This window comes from Nesoenas mayeri, assembly GCF_963082525.1.
Source record: "Nesoenas mayeri genome assembly, chromosome: 19".
Taxonomy (NCBI): domain Eukaryota; kingdom Metazoa; phylum Chordata; class Aves; order Columbiformes; family Columbidae; genus Nesoenas; species Nesoenas mayeri.
This window is the reverse complement of record NC_137568.1, coordinates 11,777,717-11,800,366: the sequence shown is the minus strand read 5'-3', so window position 1 is coordinate 11,800,366 and position 22,650 is coordinate 11,777,717. Positions and strand designations below refer to the sequence as shown.

The 22,650-nt window shown below is 65.1% G+C and overlaps 2 protein-coding genes across 2 annotated transcripts in view; both read left to right on the top strand.

Annotated features, from left to right (window-relative positions):
• The window catches only part of SDK2 (sidekick cell adhesion molecule 2), a gene marked incomplete at its 5' end in the record, with an annotated part of 42,653 nt that extends 32,146 nt beyond the window's left edge, over positions 1-10,507 (top strand). The window contains 21 exons of the mRNA XM_080356564.1: positions 115-352; positions 433-548; positions 789-978; positions 1,223-1,321; positions 1,859-2,053; positions 2,139-2,340; positions 2,519-2,622; positions 2,733-2,803; positions 2,942-3,077; positions 3,738-3,794; positions 3,994-4,095; positions 4,227-4,342; positions 4,880-5,066; positions 5,858-5,995; positions 6,081-6,242; positions 6,367-6,492; positions 6,786-6,950; positions 7,255-7,395; positions 8,032-8,170; positions 8,516-8,642; positions 9,647-10,507. Of these exons, the coding sequence (XP_080212690.1) occupies positions 115-352; positions 433-548; positions 789-978; positions 1,223-1,321; positions 1,859-2,053; positions 2,139-2,340; positions 2,519-2,622; positions 2,733-2,803; positions 2,942-3,077; positions 3,738-3,794; positions 3,994-4,095; positions 4,227-4,342; positions 4,880-5,066; positions 5,858-5,995; positions 6,081-6,242; positions 6,367-6,492; positions 6,786-6,950; positions 7,255-7,395; positions 8,032-8,170; positions 8,516-8,642; positions 9,647-10,000 (3,165 nt within the window). The 3' untranslated portion in view covers positions 10,001-10,507. The remainder of the gene's footprint in view (positions 1-114; positions 353-432; positions 549-788; positions 979-1,222; positions 1,322-1,858; positions 2,054-2,138; positions 2,341-2,518; positions 2,623-2,732; positions 2,804-2,941; positions 3,078-3,737; positions 3,795-3,993; positions 4,096-4,226; positions 4,343-4,879; positions 5,067-5,857; positions 5,996-6,080; positions 6,243-6,366; positions 6,493-6,785; positions 6,951-7,254; positions 7,396-8,031; positions 8,171-8,515; positions 8,643-9,646) is intronic.
• A 4,912-nt stretch (positions 10,508-15,419) lies between these two features.
• On the top strand, positions 15,420-21,705 carry CDC42EP4 (CDC42 effector protein 4; the record flags this gene model as incomplete). The annotated part of the gene is made up of 2 exons (XM_080356520.1): positions 15,420-15,471; positions 20,661-21,705. Exon 2 carries the CDS (start codon positions 20,785-20,787, stop codon positions 21,703-21,705), a length of 921 nt encoding a protein of 306 aa, XP_080212646.1. The 5' UTR covers positions 15,420-15,471; positions 20,661-20,784.
• Between the last annotated feature and the right edge of the window lie 945 nt (positions 21,706-22,650).

The window sequence follows — 22,650 nt, the reverse complement described above, 5'->3', positions numbered from 1 at the left end:
GCGCACAGGCGCGGGGCTCACAGGGCAGGCGGGAGGATGAGGAGCCAAGGGCTGGGGCTGGGGTGGTTGCGGGAGCTCGGGGGTGACAGTGCCCATCTCTGCGGGTGGGGACAGCCCCTCCTGGAGCAGGAGTACAACGGGAACCCCGACTCGGTGGGCTACAAGATCCGGTGCGCGCGCTCGGACAGGCGAGGGCAGCCGGCGGTGCACATCGTCCCCGACCGTGTGGAGCGGGAGTTCACCATCGAGGACCTGGAGGAGTGGACCGAGTACCGGGTGCAGGTCCAGGCCTTCAACGCCATCGGCTTGGGGCCCTGGAGCCCCGCGGTGCTGGGACGCACCCGGGAGTCAGGTACTGCTGCCCATCCCTGCGGTACTGCGCACCCACCCCGGCTGGATCCCGCTGCTGACCGCCCTCTCACGCCCCTCCAGTGCCCTCCTCTGGCCCCAGCAACGTGTCGGCACTGGCCACCAGCTCCAGCAGCATGCTGGTCCAGTGGGGTGACATCCCTGAGGCTGATTGCAACGGCCTCATCCTGGGCTACAAGGTGAGCTTGTCCTGCAGTCCATGCCCTGCCTGCAGCCCTGCCCATGCCCTGCCTGCCTGTCCCGCAGACCTGGGAATCACGGCTTTCCTTGGGGTGAATCACCCCGCAGGCTGCCAGGTCCGTGGTGGTGCCACCTCCAAGAGCTGGTGCCCATCCGTGCCAGCCTTGGCTATGCTGTGCCATCCCAGGGGTGCCAGGGGCTGTGGCCCTGCCCGGCTGTGTCACAGGGGTCCGTTGCAGGTGATGTACAAGGAGAAGGATGCGGACACACGTGCGCAGTTCTGGCTGGCAGAGGGCAACGCCTCCCGCAGCGCACAGCTGAGCGGGCTGGGCAAATACACGCTGTACGAGATCCGGGTGCTGGCCTTCACCAGGATGGGCGACGGGGTCCCCAGCCGGCCCCCTGTCCTCGAGCGGACGCTGGATGATGGTGGGTGACAGCACCCAGATGGGCAGAGAGACCTAAATGGGCTGGGGGGGGTTCCCTGGGTACCTAAGGCCTCCCTATCCTACATCCCATCCCACATCCCATCCCGTCCCACCCACCCCATCCCTGTTCCCTGGGGTGGTCTCTCTCCCCCCGCCCAGGACACTCTGGGCTCCCATTGCAAGGGGATGGGAACTTCGCACACACTTGTGCACCCCTAGTGACCCCCATCTCTTCCCCCCTGCAGTGCCCGGCCCCCCTGTGGGGATCCTCTTCCCCGAAGTGAGGACGACCTCGGTGCGGCTGGTCTGGCAGCCGCCCGCAGCACCCAACGGCATCATCCTGGGTAGGTGGGGGCTGTCCTGATGGCGCTGCGGTGGGATGCTCTACAGAGGCGGGCAGAGGTCCCATGGGAGCAGTGATCAACATGGGGGGCAGAGATGAGCTCCCTGAAATAGAATCAGAGAATCATTTTGGTTGGAAAACACCCTCAAGATCATCAAGTCCAACGGTGACCTCACCCCTGTCCCTGCCCCATGTCCCTGAGAACCTCGTCTCTGTCTGTTCAACCCCTCCAGGGCTGGTGACTCCAGCACTGCCCTGGGCAGCCTGTTCCAATGCCCCACAGCCCTTTGGGGAAGAAATTGTTCCTAATTTCCAACCTCAACATCCCCTGGTGCAACTTGAGATCCCCCAAGCGCCTCGGAGCCCGTTCCCCCCAGGGCTGGGGTTTCCCCTCTGTCTGTGTGTGAGCTCCCCTGTGCCAGGAGCCCAGAACCCCCATTGCTGATGGGCAGAGGTGGGGCAGAGGGGGGCAGCGTGCACAGGGGGACCAGGACAGTGTCCCCTCCACCAGTCCCCCAATGCTGCTCCCTTCCGCCAGCGTACCAGGTCACCCATCGCCTCAACACCACGGCGGCCACCACAGCCACCACGGAGGTGCTGGAGCCCAGCACCCGGCAGTACACGGCCACCGGCCTTCAGCCCGAGGCCACCTACCTCTTCCGCATCGCGGCGCAGACCCGCAAGGGCTGGGGCGAGCCAGCTGAAGCCCTCGTGGTCACCACGGAGAAGAGAGGTATAACGGGGGGTCCAGGCTGTGGTGGGGGGCTGTGCGTGCCCGCAGGGTGCCGGCGGCGCTCCCAGCCCTTTGCCTCCCCCAGACCGGCCACAGCCCCCCGGGAAGCCGCTGGCGCGGCAGGAGGAGGTGCGAGCGCGCAGCGTGCTGCTCTCCTGGGAGCCGGGCAGCGACGGGCTCTCCCCCGTCCGCTACTACACCGTGCAAACCCGCCAGCTGCCCGACGGCGAGTGGGCGCTGCACCCCGTCTCCATCAGCCGCAACGCCACCGCCTTCGTCGTGGACAGGTGAGGGATGGCCGGCCCTGATCCGCGAAGGTGATGGGCTCTGCTTTGGGCAGCTGCCTTGTGCCTCAGTTTCCCCATCCAATGCGAAGACTGGGAAGCGCTGTGCCCTGTGGGAAGGAAGGAGGGTGGCTCGTGGGGTCACGCTCTGGCTTCACCGCCCCGCTCTGCTCCCGTGCAGGTTGAAGCCCTTCACCTCCTACAAGTTCCGTGTGAAGGCGACAAATGACATTGGGGACAGCGAGTACAGCGAGGAGTCGGAGTCGCTCACCACCTTGCAGGCGGGTCAGCGCGGGCTGCGGCTCCTGGAGCAGGGCCAGGGGGTGTCCCCCAGCCTGGGCACCCCCCCGTGCCCGGGGCATCTCCGCAGCCTCACTGTCCCCTTCTCCCCACAGCCCCCGAGGAAGCCCCCACCATCCTCTCCGTCACCCCGCACACCACCACCTCGGTGCTCATCCGCTGGCAGGTACCTTCCCTTGTCCCCTCCGCCTTGCTGGGTGTTGTGGGACTGTCCCCCTTGGGAGGTGGCATTGAGGCGCACTGGGGACAGTCACCTTGGGGTGCTGGGGACCAGAGCAGCCGCTCACTGTTCCCCCCTGAACAGCCCCCGGCTGAGGACAAGATCAATGGGATCCTGCTGGGTTTCCGCCTCCGCTACCGGGAGCTGGTGTATGACAGCCTGCGCGGTGTCACCCTGCGTGGCATCGGCCACCCCGGCGCCACCTGGGCTGAGCTCACCCGTGAGTGCTGGTGGCCCTGCTGAGCCTGGGGACGTGTGGCTGGGGGGTGACCCAGTGGTGGTGGGGGGAGGGTGGGCAGGGCAGCATCCTGTGCTCCATAGGCTCTCCTAGAGCTGGCAGGGTCGGGCTGTGCTCCAAGGAGATGTCACTGGTCCCATTGTGCCACCAGGTCCATGGTCCCTATCACGCTTGCCTGCAATGTCACTGTTTCAGTCCTGCTGTGCTCAGCCCTTGTGTCCCTGTAGCACAGCTGTCCCCATGTCTGCACCTGATGGGCGTCTGTGTGACGTCCCGCTGTATGTGTCCGGCTGTGCTGCTGTCAGACCCCAAAGGGAAAGGGGTTACCTCCCTTCTGGGGACAACAGGGGCATGAGTGACAAGGGCAGAGCCCCAGATGGGACCTGGCCGTGTGCACCGTGGTCTGAGCCCCATGGACACCCCGATGCCCAGACCCAGTTTGTGCCACTTGGGGGATGAGGATGGAGGGTGGAAAGGCTCCTCAGTGCTGTGACAGCCCTCTTGGCACCTGGGGATGACAGAGCCCTTGCAGGGGACCCCGGGAGTGGGTGGCTGTGCTGGGGTGGGTGCTCGCCAGTGGGACCCCAGCTGTGCCACACAGGGGACTAACCGGGTGCTGCTCTCTCTGCCCTGTGCCACCAGCTGTCTATGCCGTGCACAACCTCAGCGAGGTGTCCCTCACCCAGTACGAGCTGGACAGTAAGTCACTGCTCCCCTCTGCCGCCCCTGTGTGTCCTTCCCCTCTGCCTACCTGTGCCGTGGGGTGACCCCCTGAGCCCAGGGACACCTCTACCTCTCGCTCCTTTTGCTCCTTGGGGATTCCCCCAGTGAGGTGGGGGGCTCTGCCAGGTCTCCTGGCGTAGCGGGACCCCCAACCCACCTGCCTGTTCCCCGCCAGACCTGAGCAAGCACCGACGCTATGAGATCCGCATGAGCGTGTACAACGCAGTGGGCGAGGGCCCCCCGAGTCCCCCCCAGGAGGTGTTTGTGGGTGAAGCGGGTGAGTGCACCGGGATGGGGCTCGGCTACCCTGGTACCCCACGTCCCACACACGTGCCCCGCATCTGGAGGTGGGATGTCCCTTGCCCTGGCCCTAGCGGGGCTGTCACACTGTCCCCTCTCTCGACACAGTGCCCACCGCTGCGCCACAGAACGTGGCGGTGCAGGCGGCCACGGCCACCCAGCTGGATGTCACCTGGGAACCGCCACCCGCTGAGACCCAGAACGGGGACATCCAGGGCTACAAGGTACCGCAGCCTGTCACCTGGGAGCTGGCGCTGAGCCAGGGCTCAGGGACTCGGGGTGTCCTGGGGAGGGGCTGGGTTCCTGGGGGGCACAGGGTGCCCTGGGAATTGCTGGGTGCTCTGGGAATGTTCTACATGCCGTTAGGGACGCGATTCTAGGGAGATGCCGGGTGTTCCGGGGGGATGTCGGGCGTCCTATTCCGGTGCCGAGCGGCCATGGGGCAGCAGGTGGCGATATCGGCCCTCGGATGCAGCCGGATTCTGCTGGGATGCAGCCAGGATGCCATTGGGATGCCGCTGGGTTGCTGCTGGGATGCAGTCGGGATGCTGCTGGGATGCGACTGGGATGTAGCCAGATGGTGCTGGGATACAACTGGGATGCAGCAAGGATGCTGCTGTGATGCAACTGGGATGCTGCCAGGCTGCTGATGTCCAGCACCAGGAACTCCAGCAGGGCTGCGTGGGGTGTTTGGGCACTGAAAGGTGCCTGAGGCGGGCAAAAGCATCACCGGGTCTCTGTGTCCCCTCCTCCTCCTGCAGATCCACTTCTGGGAGGCCCAGCGCCAGAATGAGAGCACGAGGGTGAAGACGCTTTTCCTGCCCGAGACCGGGGTGAAGCTGAAGAACCTGACGGGGTTCACCTCGTACTGGGTCAGCGTCGCCGCCTTTAATGCTGCGGGCGATGGGCCCCGCAGCCCCCCTGTCACGGGGAGGACACAGCAGGCAGGTGGGGCCCGTGGCACTGCTGTCCCCAGCCCGTGGCACTGCTGTCCCCAGCCCGGTCATATCCAGATCCTCCTGCCCCTGGGCTCAGTGGGGAGGTGTCACAGAATCATAGAATTGTTTTGGTTGGAAAAGACCCTCAAGCTCATCAAGTCCAACTGTTACTCCACCCCTGTCCCTGCCCCATGTCTCTGAGAACCTCATGTCCATCTGTCCAACCCTCCAGGGATGGTGACTCCAGCACTGCCCTGGGCAGCCTGTTCCAATGCCCCACAGCCCTTTGGGGAAGAAATTGTTCCCCAGATCCAACCTCAGCCTCCCCTGGCGCAACTTGAGGCCATGGGTCCATCTGATGCCCTCAGCTCCATGCTGGCTCCTGCCGTCCCCAGCAGAGACCAGCCATGGGCTCCCCCAGAGGGGTTTTGGTTTAGGGGGACATGGGGGTGAAGGTCTTGGGTGGGACATAAAGAAGATGAATGTCTTAGGAGGGAAGGGAGACAAGGAGGAGACACTGTGACTCTGTGTGGTGGACTTGGCGGTGTTGGTTTTATGGTTGGATTTGAAAGGTCTTTTCCAACCTGAACAATTCTGTGACCCTCGTTCCCCCAGCTGTGTGTGGTGCCCTGGCGGGGTGTCTGCTCCGAGGATGGGGACACGGAGTGGCTCCAGGGTGGTGGGAGATGGTGACTGATGTCCCAGCTCCACTGGGGTGGCAGCAGGGAGAGGGGCCAGCTCAGTGCTGGGGGTGTCCCCTGGGAGTGCTGAGCTGTCCCCGGCCACCCCGTTCCCCTGCAGCCCCCAGTGCCCCCGGCTCCATCCGATTCAGCGAGCTGACCACCACGTCGGTGAATGTGTCCTGGGAGCCACCACCACTGCCCAACGGCATCCTGGAGGGCTACCGGCTGGTCTACGAGCCCTGCATGCCCGTGGATGGTGAGGGCATGGCTGGGGAACTGGGGGCACTGGGGGAAACTGGGACACCTCCGGGTAAGTCCCGGCTCAGCCTCTGTCCCCACAGGTGTCAGTAAGATCGTGACGGTGGACGTGAAGGGGAACAGCCCGCTGTGGATGAAGGTGAAGGACCTGGCCGAGGGCGTGACGTACCGGTTCCGAATCCGGGCCAAAACCTTCGCCTATGGGCCGGACGTGGAGGCAAACATCACCACAGGGCCCGGGGAAGGTAGTGGGGACGAGAGGGTTGAGGGAGGACATGTGGTGGGGACAGTTCCCCCAGTGCCACCGCGGCTGGCATGGCCATGTCCCAGTGTGTACCCCCTGCCTCCAGCTCTGCTCTGGGTCCCCAGGTGCCCCCGGTCCCCCCGGTGAGCCCTTCATCTCCCGCTATGGCTCGGCCATCACCATCCACTGGTCGAGTGGGGACCCCGGCCAAGGACCCATCACCAGATACGTCCTCGAAGCGCGTCCTTCAGGTATCGCAGCTCCTCTCTGCTTCCCATCCCCATCTTGGTGCTGGCGGTGCTTTGGGTTCAGGAGAAAGGGAAACTGAGGCAGGGAGTGCTGACCTCTCACAGGCCACCCGGAGGTTGGGGATTAGGACCTGGGTGTTTGGGGTTGTGGCCATGGTGCCACGGTGAGTGAGGTTGGTGTATATTGGGGAGAGGGTGGGGGGCACACACTCCCGGACAGAGGGGGATCAGCTTCTCACCCTGGGAGGGTCCCACAGAGCTGGTCTCCCCGCTCCCAGGCCCCTTCTCTCTTCCAGACGAGGGGCTCTGGGACATCCTCATCAAAGACATCCCCAAGGAGGTGACCTCCTACACCTTCAGCATGGACATCCTCAAGCAGGGCGTCAGCTACGATTTCCGTGTCATCGCTGTGAATGACTATGGCTACGGGACCCCTAGCACGCCTTCCCCCTCCGTGTCAGGTAGCCTGGGGGGCAGCACATGGGCACCCCTGGTGGGATGGGTCCCAGCGTTGCTCTTTTCTCATGGCCATCACCAAAACCCATCCCCAACCCTGCCTGGCTCCTGCAGAGTCCCAAATCCCGCTGCCAGCAGCATGTCCCCTTGCAAAACCTCCTGCTCTCCCCATCTAACCCACTCCCTCATGTGGATCCAGGTCTCATAAAGTTCCCCAAAGCGACCCCGTGCCCTGCAGGGAGGTCTCCCCATCCATACTGATTTGCCCCCCGTGCCCATCCCCCTCTGATCATCCCTGCTGTGTCCCAGCCCAGAAAGCCAACCCGTTCTACGAGGAGTGGTGGTTCCTGGTGGTTATTGCCCTGGTGGGGCTCATCTTCATCCTCCTCCTCGTCTTTGTGCTCATCATCCGCGGGCAGAGCAAGAAGTACGCCAAGAAGTCAGACTCAGGTGAGCGCCGGGGATCTGGTGGGTAGTGATGGGACCCTCTGGGGTGACAGCTGGGGGGTGCAGAGCCCTGACCCCATAGGAGCCTCTCCGGGGTCTCCCTGCTGCCTTTGGGGTGGTAGGATTCTGCCTCAGGGCTCAGCTCCTTAGAGACTCTGTGACATGAGCTAGAGATGCTGTGGGCTTCCTGCAGAGCGCTGCGAGCTAAAGATTAAATCAGTGACTTGTCCTGCTGTCAGCTGCGGGGGCAGAGCAGCCCGGGGGCTCGGCAGAGGTCACCGGGATTAGCCAAACACAGCTCTGTTTTCTTAGCTGTATCAAGGGCTCAAATTGTGGGGAAAATCCAGATCTCCTGGTTGTGCAAACAGAGCGGCTGAGCCAGGGGCCGGAGGCAATGGGGAAGGTCAGGCTGTGAGCTGAGGTGGTGCCGGGCATGGGGTGATGCCACACATGGGGACTGTCACTGCACAGCCACCGCTGTGGGACTGTCACCTCGCCACTGTCCCCACGCTGTGGTCCCTCCAACACCGGACCTGACCCCTCCCCGGGCCGTTCCCAGTCCCCCTGCACAGGGTCTGGGCCCCCAGTGCTGTGCTGCCCGGGGAGGGTCCGGGGGAGGCTGAGCATCCCGTCCCACAGGGAACGGCTCCAAGGCGACTGCCCTGAGCCACGGCGAGATGGTGAGTCTGGATGAGAGCAGCTTCCCTGCCCTGGAGCTCAACAACCGGCGCCTCTCCGTCAAGAACTCCTTCTGCCGGAAAAATGGCATCTACACCCGGTACAGATCCCCCGCCACAGCCCTCTCCCCGGGCCGGGGGGAGCTTTTTGGAGGTTGTGCCCATCACTCTATCGTGCACTCGTTGTGGGGTGGGCATGGGGCTGGTGAGGGGCTGGCACTGGGGGAGTGACCCGGTTCTGCCCAGTGCCCCCCCTCCCGTGAGCTGCAGCCACCGCACCAGCCCTGATGTGCCGGGATGCCAAACAGCTGGGGATCCCTGAGAGCTCATGGACCGCCCTGGGGAGTGCTTGGCACAGCCTGGGGGGGCCCTGGGGTCTGGCTGGGCTTATCGCCATGTGACAGCCCTGAGGGGGGACCCACACTGAGCACCTGCTTCTCCCCAAGGTCCCCACCGCGGCCCAGCCCCGGCAGCCTCCACTACTCAGACGAGGACGTGACCAAGTACAACGACCTGATCCCCGCCGAGAGCAGCAGCCTGACGGAGAAACCCTCCGAGGTCTCCGACTCGCAGGTGACCGCCTGGGGCTGCAGGAGGGGTCAGGGATGTGGGGCAGGGGACGCAGGACGGATGGGGCTGGGAGCCCTCCCCGGCCCCACGCTCTGCCCACCGTGATGTGGGTCCAGGGGAGCGTTTGGGAAAAGCGATGCTGGTCCTGCATCCCCCGCAGTTTTGTGGCATGGAGCCTGAGCGAAGCTGGCGCAGCCCCTGGCCCGTGTGCTGGGGCTGTGGCACCGCAGGGGTGCCCTTGGGGCTGCTGGGGACAGGGGACAGGAGGGCAGCGGAGTTGGGGACTGTCCTGCTGCCCGGTCGCTGGTGGCAACGGCCACGGCTCTGCCAACCCTGCAAAATGGAAGCTTTGTGTCCTCCCGGAGGAGCGGGCAGCTGTGGCCGCGCAGGAGCTCGGCCGCGGGCAGGCGGCCCCGGGAGGCCATGGGGCATCGTCACTGGGACCAATGCTGGGCAGGATCTGAAAAGCTGAGGCTGAAGCCCGGGGAAAGCTCCCCGGGGTCCCCATGACTGTCCCCAGGTTGGAGGGGGAGCAGCCCCAGGGGTCCCCCCGTGGCTGCCGGCACCGGCTGTTTCTTTGCCTTGGCGCGGTGGCTGCCGGCTCCGCTCCCCTGTGCCCGCGCGGGGCTCGAGTGGCTTTTGCGGAGCTGTGAAGAGCAGCGGGAGCTGGAGCTGGCGCGAGCAGCGTCCCCACTGCCTCAATGGGCCCTTTGTGTGCGGCCGGGGGAAGCTGAATCCGATTACCGGCAGCGGGGAGGCAGGGCCGCCCGCACCCGCCTCCCAAAAACACCCTCCCCGCCAGCTCGGGGACCCCCCCGAGGGGCCCCAGGACCCTGCAACCCTTTTGTATAAGGCTTTATTTTGATTTAGCAAGAGGCAGGAACACCCCAGTGGTGCGGTCTCATTGGGATGTGCTCACCAGCATCCCCAAAAGATCCACGCCTGTGAGAGCTCACCCTATTTTTGGAGCCCCCCACCCATGCTCACCCCCCTCATCTTGTCCTTAGGGCAGTGACAGCGAGTACGAGGTGGACCCCGGCCACCAGAAAGCCCACTCCTTCGTCAACCACTACATCAGCGACCCCACGTACTACAACTCGTGGCGGCGGCAGCAGAAGGGCATCTCGCGCGCGCAGGCGTACAGCTACACCGAGAGCGACTCGGGGGAGCCCGACCACGCGCCCCTGGCCAACAGCACCTCCACGCAGCAGGGCAGCCTCTTCCGTCCCAAAGCCAGCAGGACTCCCACCCCCCAGACCCCCGGCAACCCCCCCAGCCAGCCCGGGACCCTCTACCGCCCGCCCAGCAGCCTGGCTCCCGGCTCCAGGGCCCCCATCGCTGGCTTTTCTTCTTTCGTTTGATATTTAAACAGAAGCGAAAACAAACAGGAGGAAAAAAATGTATATTAAAAAAAGAAAAAAAAAAAAAAGAGAGAGGGAAAAAAAAGAGAAAAGCCCCAAGAAATTAAGAAAAAAAAAAAAAGGCGGCAAGAAGGAGAAAAAGAGGAGGAGGAAGCAGAGAGGCCGAAGGGCCCGGGGCTGGCAGCGGTGCCGGGGGCAGCGGTGCCGGGGGCAGCGGTCCCGGCTCAGGGTGTTTTGCTTTCTTGGCAGCGCCGAAGCAGAACACCGAGCGCCTTCCCTGGGGCTGCGCAGCAAAACCAGCTCCTCTTCTTGGCCAAAGCTTTCTGGGTTCTGGACTCCGGACTTTGCCCTTGACCCTGGCCCCTCCACCGGCTTGTGGCACCCCAGGCTCTGGGGACAAGCGGTGACACAGAGACCACTGACTGCGGGGGGGAAGAGGAGCTCTGCTGAACTTAAAACCTCTGGACTTGAAACCCACACCCTGGACCCCCAGGAACCCAGGGGGCAATTAATTCCTCCCCTCATTAGTGCCTGGCCCAGCACAGCAGCCCCAGCAGAAGCCAGAACTGAACATCAGGGGAGCCCTGCCAGGGTGCAAGTGGTGCTGATGTCCCCCCTCATTTTGCACCCTGATATCGCACGGGATCTGGCGAGGGCTCAGACCGTGGCAGCTCCTCTGCATTGCTGGTGGTTTGGTGGTTTTTTTTAACGGGGTTTTGTGCAGCGGTCTGGGAGCATAAAGGGCGCACAGGGGCCGTGATGCCCGGGGGCTCTGGGGCCATTCGGGTGGTCTCTGCACAGCAAACCCCCTGCAGTGCCTATGGGTGACCAGGCACCAGCCCGGCGGGGCCGCGGTGCCCGGGCTGAGCCGAGGGAGATGCCAATAAACAGCCTGAGATGAGCCCGTCTGGCCTCTCTGTCACCCTGGGGCTGGCGGGATGCGTCCATCTGTCCTGATGCCCCAGCTGGCCTTGTGTCCACCCTATGGCACTGGGGAAGGAGCCAGGCAGAGGGTGCCAGAGGCTGCAGTGCCGGGATGGGGAGAAACTGGGGACACAGCCAGAAGTGCCAGTGGGGACAAGGAGCATTTCTGGCAGGTGACTCATGCGACCTACTTTGGAGCTGGTGCCAAAGGGACTGTGGCACCCTGGGGTGCCTGTCACCTCCCTGACACCCCACTCGAGTGCAGACATGGGCACGGGGACGGATGGGGGGTCTGCGTTTGACTGGACAAATCCTGCCCCTTGTTTGTAGCCCAACTGCAGCCCCAGGTGTCTGGGCTTGTGCAAGAGAAATCATCCTGTCACCGGGGCCAGGACACAGAGCCGCCAGCAACGTGGGGCAGAGCAGGTCTGGGGAGTCGAACAACATGCGTGAGTTCCCCGTGCGAGGGATGCTCCCCATGCGGGGGATGCGCCATGTGCAAGGGCCGCTCCTCGTGCGAGGGATGCTCCGCTCCCACGCAGGGCATGGTTCAGCTCCTGTGAGCAGCCACGACCCAGCGGGCACTGATGTGGTCCTTGGACTTGTCCCCTGTTGCAGGGACAGCGGGATGTGGGTCCTGTGAGCCTGCATGTGCTCCGTGGAGGAGAAGCCAGAGGTTCAGCAACCTCCACAGCAGGTTTGGAGCTGGTGCGGTGCCAGGAGGTGAAACCGCCGCTGCGGCTGTGGCCAGAGCCGCCGGTGCCCTGTGGCAGCAATGGTGACAAAGCCAGGACGCGCCCTTTGTGCTCGTGGTTTCCCACGGCTGATGGATGTGGCACCCGAGGAAGTGACGGATCCCACATCCCACCGCAGCGGTGGGGTCACCCTCTGCTCTTTGGAGATGGTCTGGGAGCCGCACGGGGCACAGAGCCCAGTGTGGGCACAGCAGACACGGGCTGAGTGCCAGGGGCACCAGTGGGAGCTCTTGCTTGCCTGTGCTGCCTCAGTTTCCCCCCAGCACAGATTCAGGGGTAGGCACTGTGCTCTCTGCCAAGCACAGCCACCTCTCTCCCTCCTCGGCTTTCACCGTGCTCCTACCACAACCAGCTCTCTCCCAAACCCCTCCGTGCCCGCCCCGCCGGCTCTCCAGGCTGTTCCACGCGGCAGACAGGCAGGACGAGCTGTCGGCAGCCATCAGCCCCCCGGGACTGAATTGGCCTTGACGTGTCTCCCAGCTCCTGCCGGGTTCTCCCAAGGGCAGAGCAGCGCTCACTTATCATGGTTTGTGAGCCAAGGGGGGCAGGGGGAGAGGCTGCACCCCCAGACCGTGCCGGGTGCATGGGCAGCACTGGAGCGGTACCCACTCGCTGCCACAGGTGTGGTGGGGAGATGTTTATTTGCCAGAAACGGGTTGCAGTCTACAAACCTGGGCTGAATTCTGTGGGTTTTATTTATTTGGCTGGAGCAGCGTTGCTATCGGAGGAGGCAGGTAGCAAGAGTTTATTCTCCGGGTTGAGATCAGGTCAGCAAGGAGCAATCGGAGCAAAGGGAAACGCTCAGTGTGCATTGGAGGAGAAGCAGCCCTGGGCTCTCCCTTCCCTCCAGATTAATTTCCCCGATTCCCCGCCACCTCCTGCGGCAGAGCCAGGTGTCCCCACCTTTCCCTTGCCTTGGGGTGTGGGGACAGGGACAGCCTGTCCTGTCACCCCCGGGACCAGCTGGGACTCAGCGCATCCTCAGAGCCGCGGGTGCCGCGGGCCCTGCCGCCTCTGTGCCCGGCTGCGGAGCTCCCGGCACCGGCAGAGCCCTCCCGGAGAGGAGAGCGGCGGAGAGGACGGACCTGCAGCGGTGCACCCTGTCCTGCAGACACGGGTGCCTGGCACCGTCGTGCAGCTCACACCACAGCACCCCAAACAAAGGGGTCCTTGCGCTGGAGCTGAGCCAGGACAGGGGATTTCCATGGGTGCCACCAGCGGTGGGTCCCCGCAGCAGCCACACTTCAGGTGGGATCCCTGGGGCACACCGCAGGTGGGCGATGGGTTCCTGGGTGGGTGGCAGGTTGGGTGAGCCTGTTCCCCAGCGCTGCTGGTCAGGGGAGCATTCGGGGTGGGAAAGGCAGGTGGCTGCAGGGAGAGCTCACACACGGCCGGCTCCAACCTGCACATGGTGTGTCCTGCGCTCACCCAGGCACCCAAGGGTGCTGAGGTGCCAGCAGCAAGCGGGTGGCACAGTCCTGCCGGGGTGAGCTGGGCAACTACTCACCTCTGGATGAAGGGCATGAGGAGGGGGTGAAACCCCACATCTGTGGGAGTGAGTTGGTGTCCAGGGGTTAGCTGGGCTTTCGGGGATGTTTCTGGCAGCAGCCAGCACTGGGCCTCGGAGCTCAGGGAATGTAGGGGGGCGGTGGGGGCAATGCCCCACTGCTGGCCCCCTGGGGTGTCTGGATGCAATCCCAGACCCTGCTGCAGCGCTGGGGCTGGGGGAAAGCCCCCGCCTCGCTCGGCAGCATCTCCTGCGTGGCCGCAGCAGCGTCAGCAGACAAAGCTGGCAGGCGCTGGCGGCAGGAGGAGGGGACGGGGCTGCCGGGAAACTTGGGCGCTTCTCCCTGCCCTGCTTTTCAAAGTGCTTTTCAACCCTTTTCTTTTTTCTTTCTTTCTTTTTTTTTTTTTTTTATTCTCCACATTCAAAAGCTGCTGAGAAGCAGCAAAAGGAACCAGCAACGGGTTCAGGAGGGGTGGGAGCGACATGGCCACCCCGCTCCGTGCTCCTGAGCCTCCCAGCGCCCCGACCACGCCGCCGTCCACCCCGGGGCTCTGCGTGGCCCGAGCTGCGCTGGAGGGGACAGGAGGGGGCCCATCTCTCCCAGGCAGTTTTTCAAGTTGAGTGGGTGCTTCTCTTCCAGCCGGCGCCAGGCCAGCCCGCGGGAGCTTCCCCAGCAGCTCCCACACGCCGACTGATGTTAATCCCTCCTGACTGCGCTGTCTCAGCCAGCGCCGTGCTCCCGTGACGGCGTCAGGTGAGGCGAGCAGCACCGCACCGGCCTCCGAGTGACACGCTGGCCCCACGCGAGCTGCTGGTGGGGGCTCTGGCAAACCTTCCTCCTCTTCCTCACCCAGTAACAAACCAGTGTCGCATCCAGCGGTGGCTTCTAGGGGACCACTGCTCAACTGTGGGCTTGGGGCTTTGCCTCAGTTTCCTCGTATGGAAAGCAAGGGAAATAAAATCGCCAAACAAACCAGCTATGAAAATGGCCCTGGTGCGAGGCGAGGAAGCAGCACGGCCTGGGAAGCAGACTGCCGGCACCGGTGGAGGCGGGCGATGCCGGACACCCTGCCTGCGGGCAGAGGCTGTGCCCTGGGTGGTTTGGCCACGGTGCTCAGCCTGGCAGAGCTTCTACCCTGCGCCAACCCCGGCATTGTTGCTGTGCCACACTCGCCCTGCGGCCTGCAGGAGCGCCGGCTCTGTGGTTATGCCGCAAGCAGCCTCCTGCCCTTCCAACTGATGGAAGCATCTGCGCCAGCTGAGCCATCGAAGTGTCCAGTGCTGCCCAGACCCAGCTCCATCCAGTCAGTGCCGCTGAGCCCAGGGAATGGAGCTTCTTGCTCTGATAACATGGGAAATGTTCAGCTCCCTGCAGCATTGTCGAGCCCCCAGGGTGGCATGGCTGGGACATCCCGGGACCCACCACCACCACCTACGCCCCAGCCTGGCCCCCTCTGCAGAGCCGCCAGACGCTACGGAATATGCAAGAAACGCTGCATTAGGCAGATTCGGGATAATCTCATCTCTCCCGCCCCTTTTCTCCCACAAAGGTCTCGCCTTAATCCTCGGCTGTGCAGCCCTGCACTCTCCCTTTCAGCATCGCCAGGGTGGCCATGGTGTCCCCGTTGTTGTGTCCTGGCCACGGACCACCCAACTGCCCCACGGCCTGGAGGGGCCCTGCGACCCCCCTAGGAGGACGGGGCAGCAGGGCTGGCCGGGAACTGAGAGCTGGGGGACGATGGAGAGCGAGTGTGGGTGCTGGTGTCACGGTCATGAGTGGAATGGGGAGGCGGGTGCTACCCCGTGCCTGAACACACCTCCTCATGGCGGCTCAGTTTGTTCTTCGTTCCCCTTAATTAATTAGAGTCGGTCACGCCCACCTCCCCAGCGCCGGCCGGTCTGCCGGGGTGCAGCCAGCCCCTGCTCTGCCCGCTGGGACCCCACTTGGGACCCCCAGGAGTGAACGGATCCGGAACCCTCCACCTCAGCGGACCCTCCGCACCACGCCCATGGAGGGGCCGGGGACCTTACTCGTGGTCCTACTCGGGGGGACACCCCCTAATCCACCGCGGGACCCCCCCACGGGCGGAGCCGCGCCCGGGACAAGGGTCACCCCCCCCGCCCCACTCGGGTTTGAATGGAGGGCGTGGGACTGCCCCGTGACGTGGCGCCGCGCCATTGGCTCGGGCGGGGCGATGACATCATGCCCGCCGCGGCTGCAGGGGGGGGCGGGTTCGCTCCCGCTCGGCTCGGCCATGGCCCGGCAGCGGGGCCCGGGCGCGCAGGTACGGGGGCTCCGGGGCACGGGGGGGGGTCGATTCAGCCCGGTTCGGCTCGGTTCAGTCCGGGCCGGCTTGGCTTGGCTCGGTTCGGTTCGTCTCGGCGCGGGGGGAGGCAGCCGGGCCCCGGCTCGGCTATTGTCCAGCGGCGGGCGGGGTCCCCGGGGCTGCCCCGAGCTCCGCTCCGGTAACGGGCTGCGGGCGGTGGCGATTCCCTCTCCGACCCCTCCGCCACCCCGGGGCCTGGGGCCGGTCCGCGGCGCGGGTGGGCGAAGGGGTTAACAGGATGCGGAGCCGTGTTTGCCCGGTGTGAGGCACCGGCCTGGCTCACCCCGCCCCGGCTATCGGCGGCCGCTCGCCCGCGGCTCCCCGCGGCTCCCCGCGCCCCCGAGCCCGGCGGGGGCTTCCCGGTGCCCGGAGCCGGCGGTGGCCGCAGCCGGGGCGGTGGCTGCCCGGGGCCCTTCTCGGAAAGGCTGATCCTCCCCGCGCTGGAGCGGGTCCAGCAGCACCCCTGGGCTGGCCGGGGCCGGGCGCGGGCGGGTGCTGAGTCAGAGCCGCCCGAAATCCCCCTCCAGCTCATCCTTCTGCAGCCCGGACAGGGCTCCGGGTCCCACCCAGCGCTGCTCGCCGTCCCTGGGGAGCACACAGCAGCTCCCATGGGTGCCCCGGGGAGCGGGGACCGGGCCGGCTCTGCAAGCCCGGGCACGGGGCTGGCTCCCGAACCCGCTCCGGGGCGGGACGGTGCCCGGAGAGCCGGGGCTGGTGGGCAGCGGGCGCCCGTGGGGAGCTGGACACAGCCCGCACCGCCCTGGGTTGACCCCGGCACTGGCAGTGTGAAGTATAGATGTTTCCAAGTGCCGAATCTATAGATTAGGGAGGCTGCTATAGAGGGAGCTGAGATCGTTAGCTGTCCGGGGGAGAAACTGAGGCAGCGAGGGGAGCGCAGGTCTCTGCGCCCCAGGATGGGGCTTTCTCCCTAGTTGGGCACGCAGTAAACAAGTCTGTTTTGGACACAGCTCCCTCGGAGACCGTGGAGCGAATCCAGCTGAGGTTTAGCACCGGGGAGTTTCAGTGAGTTTGGGTGCTGGTGGGGAGAAGAGCAAGGCTGGCCCGAATCCCCCTCCCCGGGGGCAGCCGCCCCACCCTGTGCTGTGGGGCTCCCTCCACAGCCCCACCGGCAGCCCCACGCCGTTCCCCGCAGGCAGCCCCGCTGCCGGCAGCGATGTGCTGACCATGGCGGTCTCTCCCTTTGTTCCCTGGGTTTTGTCGCGAGCACAAACAGCCGGCGCAGCCGCGGGCCCCCCAAGCCGGCCGGCTGTGGGGTGCTGGGCCCCGCCGGCAGGTAGGGTGCTGCAGCCAAGCCGTGGGAAGGCTGCCTGTTTACTTCCCGTCCACCCCAGCAAAACCGCAGGAATTTGGAGCCTGGCAGAGGTCGGGAGGTCTGTTTAGCCCCAGTATCCTGTGGGACCCCAGCCAGCCCCTGTTGTTGTGAGAGACAGAGCTGGGGCCAGCGAGGAGATAACCTTTCCCCCCGGAAACGTCCCCTCCTCGCCCTGGAGAGCCGTGGGCTGGTTCGTGGCCCCGTAGCGGGAGGATTTATGGTCCTGTGCGTGTTCTGGCGTGTCCTGCGAATAGTTCTTCGCTGAACTCTGGCTAGCTCCCGGTTGTCGGCAGTCCCTGGGGAGAGCTGCTCTGCTTTTGGCACTGGTGTGCCAGAAGTTCCTCGGCTTGGCTCTGATCGATGTGCCGATAGCCCGGGCAAGAGCTGAGCTTCACCTCCTGCCCTGGCGAGCTATCTCACCATCCCCAGCTCTGGTGCTCACTGCCGGTTGCCTTTCAGCTTCCAGAGGCGCTGCTGGGGCTGCTGTGTGCATCCCCTGGCTGAGCTGCAGCAGTGTCCTGGTGCCAGGGACAGGACCAGACCTGTCACCCACTGGGGAGGAGACGATCACCGGGGCGCCTGGGCTGCCGCACTAACAGGGCTGGCTGCCCCCAGGCCTTGGGAAGAGTCACCGGAGAGCCCGGTGTGACCGGGGCTGGTCCCCTCCCGGGGCTGGCGGTGTCAGGGTGTGCTCCGTGCCCTGTCTCCATCAGCTGTCTGCCAGGCACCAACATCAAAGGGCCTCCTGAGCCGGATCCCCAGGAGCTCTGTACCAGAAAGTGGGGCTGAGCAGCTGCTGTGTCCTCCCTGCCCAGAGTGTGGGTTCTACCTGACCCCAGGTGACATGGGGGTGTCCAACCGGTCCAGCGCAGCCCCTGCCCCAGCGCCTGGCTGGCTGGGAAGAGCATCCTCTGATCTCTGGGCTGGAGGCTGCTGCCTGGGGCATCTGCACAGCAAAGCTGGGGAGGCTCGTTTGGAGCCGGCCGGGCTGGCTGGGATGCTTTCCCCTCCGTGGGTTTGGCTCTCCCAGCCCCTGAGCGGGACGAGCCAGGGGCAGGATGCGTGGGAGCGTGGCTGGAATCGGCCTTTCCCTCATGTGCACCATGCACTGGGCTCTTTCTTTAAGCTACCGGACCCTGTGGGTGACTGGTGCTGGGTGGGATGAGATGGGAAGGGTGGGGAGTCTTTGTGGGAAGCCTGCACCATCGGGGCACACAGTCCCAGCACCCAACCGGGGCTGTCCACGTTCCACACTGGCTGCAGGACCCCGCTGTTCCACAGCCACCCATTCGCAGGGAGAGTCGTGTCCCCAGGGACCTGAGGCTTCTCAGCTCGTGGTCCCAAAGGGCTGAGAGGGCAGGTGAGAAGCAGTGCATGGTCTGTCGGTTCACTTGATCCCTCTCGTCCTTGACCCACGCTCGCAGGTCCCATCCCCTCCCCTTTCCCCGAAGCTCTGCTGGAACTTGGACGTGCCCGGAGCTGGCTGCGCCAGGGCGGGCAGCGCTGCCCGCCGCGGCTCTCGGGTTACCCAGCCGCTTCCCCTGGTAGGCAGCTGGAGAGGTGCCGGTGGCAAAGCCACCCTGGCCTGGTTTCCTCTGTGAAAGCGCCGGCAGTGGGAATGTCACAGGATCCGCTCTCCCCGAGCGAAAGGAGGAGAAAAGGGCTCTGTGTCCCGCGCCCTGCGGGCAGGACGGGGCCGGCAGCCGGGCTGTGCGGGCAGCAGCGTCCGCCGCGCTGCCGGCACCTCTTGGGGTGAGCTGGGAGCAGAGCACCGGGAGATTGGGCAGACTTTGGCTGCTACGAAAAGGCTCTGTGGGCAGGAGCATCAAAGGGGGGACACGGCAGCTTGTTTGGGGGCTGTGATGGCGATGGAGAGCCGCTGGCCGGGGAGGCTGCCGCGGCACGCTGGTAACGCTCCAACCTCCTGGTGGCCCCTTCGCCGCCGCTTGCAAAGTATCTCACAAATGCTGAACTTGGCCCTGAAATCTAAATACAAGGGAGGGACAGTCCCCAGATGGCCTAAATCAGCAGCATGGTTGCCTGGCCCAGCTGGGGAGCTCGCTGGGAGTGTTTGTTTTATGTAAAAGCGAGGGCTGGAGGAATGCCGGCCCAGGAGAGCGGGCGAGGGGAGGGTGTCTGTGCCACGCACACGCGGAGGCTCAGCTGGGCGTGCGGGACGCCCTGCCAAGGGGAGCGGGGCTGCCGCGAGCCGCTCGTCTGCGTTCCGCTGGGGCGAGGAGGGGGGGGCTCCACTTGTCTCCTAGTTTGAGGGTGCAGAGAAGGTTGTGCGGCTGCTCTGCCTCTTCCCTCAGCTGCTGGATATAAACTGGGGGCTCTGTCCAGGAGGGCTCAGGGCCAGGGGTGGTGGGATCCTGCTGGGGATGGACGGGGAGCGCCGCCATGTGCTGTCGTCGCCGTGCCACGGGGAACACCAGCTCCATACGGGAGCCGTGCATGGGAGGGAACCAGAACTTTGCACCCGTGTGGGGTCAGAGTCCGTCCTGCCTGCACAGAACCAGCCTGGCCGCAGCCTGAGGCCGTGCTGCCCTGGTGGGGCATGGGTGGGTGTCGCAGGTTTGGGAAGGGATGGGGCAGGAGCTGTGCTGTGCTGGGAGCTCTGGGGCAGATGCTGTGGCCCCTGCGCTGTCCGGCTGGGCAGGGACAGCACTGGGTTGTGCTGGGGCCGCAGGCTGTGGGGCTGGGACTCTCTTCCAGGTGACACTGCGGAGCTGTTCAGTGCACCCTGCGGCTGAGTGGGCAACGGGGGGGGACATGGCCCCCGCCCCCAGGCGAGATGTCGGTCTCTTTCCCGTGGCTGTCACAGTGTCACCGGCTGTGCCCAAAGGGAGGAAGAGGGCGGCTGCAAACCCTTCCTCCCGGCAGCCTCTCCCGGGACCACCTGGGGCTGCCTGGCGCCGAGGAAGTGCAGGATGCGGTGACGTGGTCGCTGTCCTTGTCCCCTCCGCTGTGACCACGGGCGCTGGGCTGGACAGGTCGGCTGGTGGCACCGAGGTGGCTGTGGGAAGGAGGAACGTGCCTCTCCACGTCCCAGTCAGCCAGGGCCCTCGTCATCTCTGCTGCCCCTGAGTCACAGCGGTGACAGTGAGGTGGCCGGGGCGGGTGGGCACGGCCACACACGGGCTCAGCACCGCGGTACAGCGAGGAGCAGCGCAAACAGCTTTGGGGTGCCCGAGGGTGGCAGCGAGGCTGTGTCCCCATCCAACCAGGTGGGAAGAGGTCCCTGCGGGTGCTGCCCGGCCCCATCCCAGCCCCCCCCATCCCACCGCCGGGCCGGCAGTGCCTCCCGGGGCTCTGCGCCCTCCTCGCACACTTCCTGCCGTCTGCTTCCAATTCCTCCTGGCGTCCGCTCCTCCCTGCTTTCTGCCAATTAAAAAAACCTAAAACTCCAGGCATCTTCTGGGCGTGCGGCTCCCGGAGGCTCCAGCGCTGCCGTGCCCCACGTCAGTGAGCTGGGGCTGCACGGGGAGGGGACAGTGGGTGCAAACGGTGCCCATTCGCATGGGGCACAGGGTTGGAACTGTCCTGCAATGCCCCCATGGGCAGGTCTTTCTCCTGCAGTCCTTTCTGTGCGTCTGCCCCATGGATGGGGTCTGGGACCTGCTTGTTTAGGGTGTGTGGGAGCTCAGGGTGCCTGGGGACCCGTCCCTGCGGAGTGATGTTCTGCGTGGCAGCGGTTCCTGGGGCGGTGGAGCAGCTGCTGGGCACAGGGGTCACCAGCCTGGTGGGATGAGGGCTGGCGTTGGCAGGGCCGTGTCCTCAAAACCTGACCGTGTCCCTCTCTCCCGTCCCCTAGGAGTGACCCGTCTGTGACGCCGGTGTCAGCCCAGCGCAGGGCAGCAGGTGTGAGCCCCGACCGGCCCCGTGGGACGCCCAGCTCCGTCTCAGCAGCCCCGGCGCAGCCGCTCCTGGCCGCAGCCATGCCGATCCTCAAGCAGCTCGTCTCCAACTCTGCCCACTCCAAGCGGCGCTCGCGGGCCGACCTGACGGCCGAGATGATCAGCGCGCCCTTGGGGGACTTCCGCCACACCATGCACGTGGGGCGGGCGGGGGACGCCTTTGGGGACACGTCCTTCCTCACCAGCAAGGCAGGGGAGCCGGAGGTGTGCGAGGAGCCCGGCGCCTCCAAACCCAGCCTGCTCTCCCGCCGCTTCCGCAGCAGCAAGCGCTCGCAGTCGGTGACGCGGGGTGACCGGCAGGACATGCTGGGGTCGCTGCGGGACTCGGCTCTGTTCGTGAAGAACGCCGTGTCCCTGCCGCAGCTCAACGAGAAGGAGGTGGACAGGAGCGCGGGGCAGCTGCCCAAGAGCCTCTCCTCCAGCCCGGTGAAGAAGCTGCCCGAGGAGGGGAGTCCCGAAGAGCAGCAGCACCCGAACGGGGCGGCTGCTGGGCCACTGAGCCCCGGCTTGGACGAGCGTGACTTCGGGGACATCACGGAGCTGCCCATCATGGTGGCCAAGAGCGGGGCGGGCATGAAGCACGCTGAGTCCATCATGTCCTTCCACATCGACCTGGGGCCCTCCATGCTCGGGGACGTGCTGAGCATCATGGATAAGGAGCAGTGGGAGCAGGACGAAGACCCCGAGCTGGATCAGAGCCGCGAGGAGGAGGAGGAGGCCGCCCTGCCTGGTTCCGCGGCGGCAGCCCTGCTGAGCCAGAGCCCATCCCGCGGTGCCGGCGGCCGCTGCCCCAGGGACAGCAGTTCGGTGTCCGGCTGCCCCTCCGGGCCGGAGCAGCGCAGCCCTGTCCCCGGGCCACCGGGCCAGCGGGGGGGACCCCTGAAACGCCCCGACAAGGAGTTTTCATTTGCTGATGAAGATGACGACGAGATCAGAGTATAAAAGGCGGGCAGCTGAGCCAAGGGGTCTGGTTCTCGTTTGCGGTTGTTGGACACGGGGCCGAATGCTCCGGTGCTGCAATGGGTGGCACCGGGGAAGACTCAACTCCTCGCTTGTTCCCCCTCCTCGGCGGCGATGGCCGTGGGACAGGACAGTGCTCTGCTGCGGGCTGGGGACAGCCCCGACACCCCCTGCCCCTGGGGAGGAAAGCAGACCTGATTTTGGTTCTTTCTGTTGGACTTTGGATATTAGCTCTTTTCTTCTCCCTCCTCCCCCCCATGTAAAGCAATATAGGATCAAACAAGACGAGGCTTTGAAGTTTTAGCCCCTTTAGTAATATATATATATTTTTTTTTCCACCGTACGGTTTTTACTGCTCTCCGATTTGTACTTAACTTTCTTTACTCTTGTGATTGGTTTTTACAGAGGGGAGGTTTCCCATGAGGAAGGACTTGGCTCTGGAGCTCAGGGGGGACCCCAGGACCATGGGTGGCCCCAGCTCCCCAGGTTTCTCGGGGACCTTCTGCAGACCAGGAGCCTCCAGCCCTGTGCTGCGGGGGTCGCTCCCCATCCCTCAGATGGATGGATGGATCCATCCCCAATGCCTGACTCTCCAAACAGCCCGGGGGGCGCGGGGATGCCGATGAGGGCGTGGGTCTGTCCCTCAGGGTCCTGCGTGCCGGGTGGCCACTGTCATGGGGCTGGCTTGGCACAGGCGGGTGGAAAAGGAGGGTTTTATACCATATATGTACAAATGCAAAGAATAAAAGGAAACAGTAGTGACAGCAGTGGCCTGAGTTCCTGGGGGACGATGTGCATGGGGACGTGTTTACATTGTGCTGCACAGGTGGAGACCGGCTTTCTCTGTGCTTCCACTGTCCCCAGGCCCTGTCCCTTCGCTGTGTGTCCCTGCCTGGTCCCCTGGCCGGTGTTGGGCACCGTGCTGGA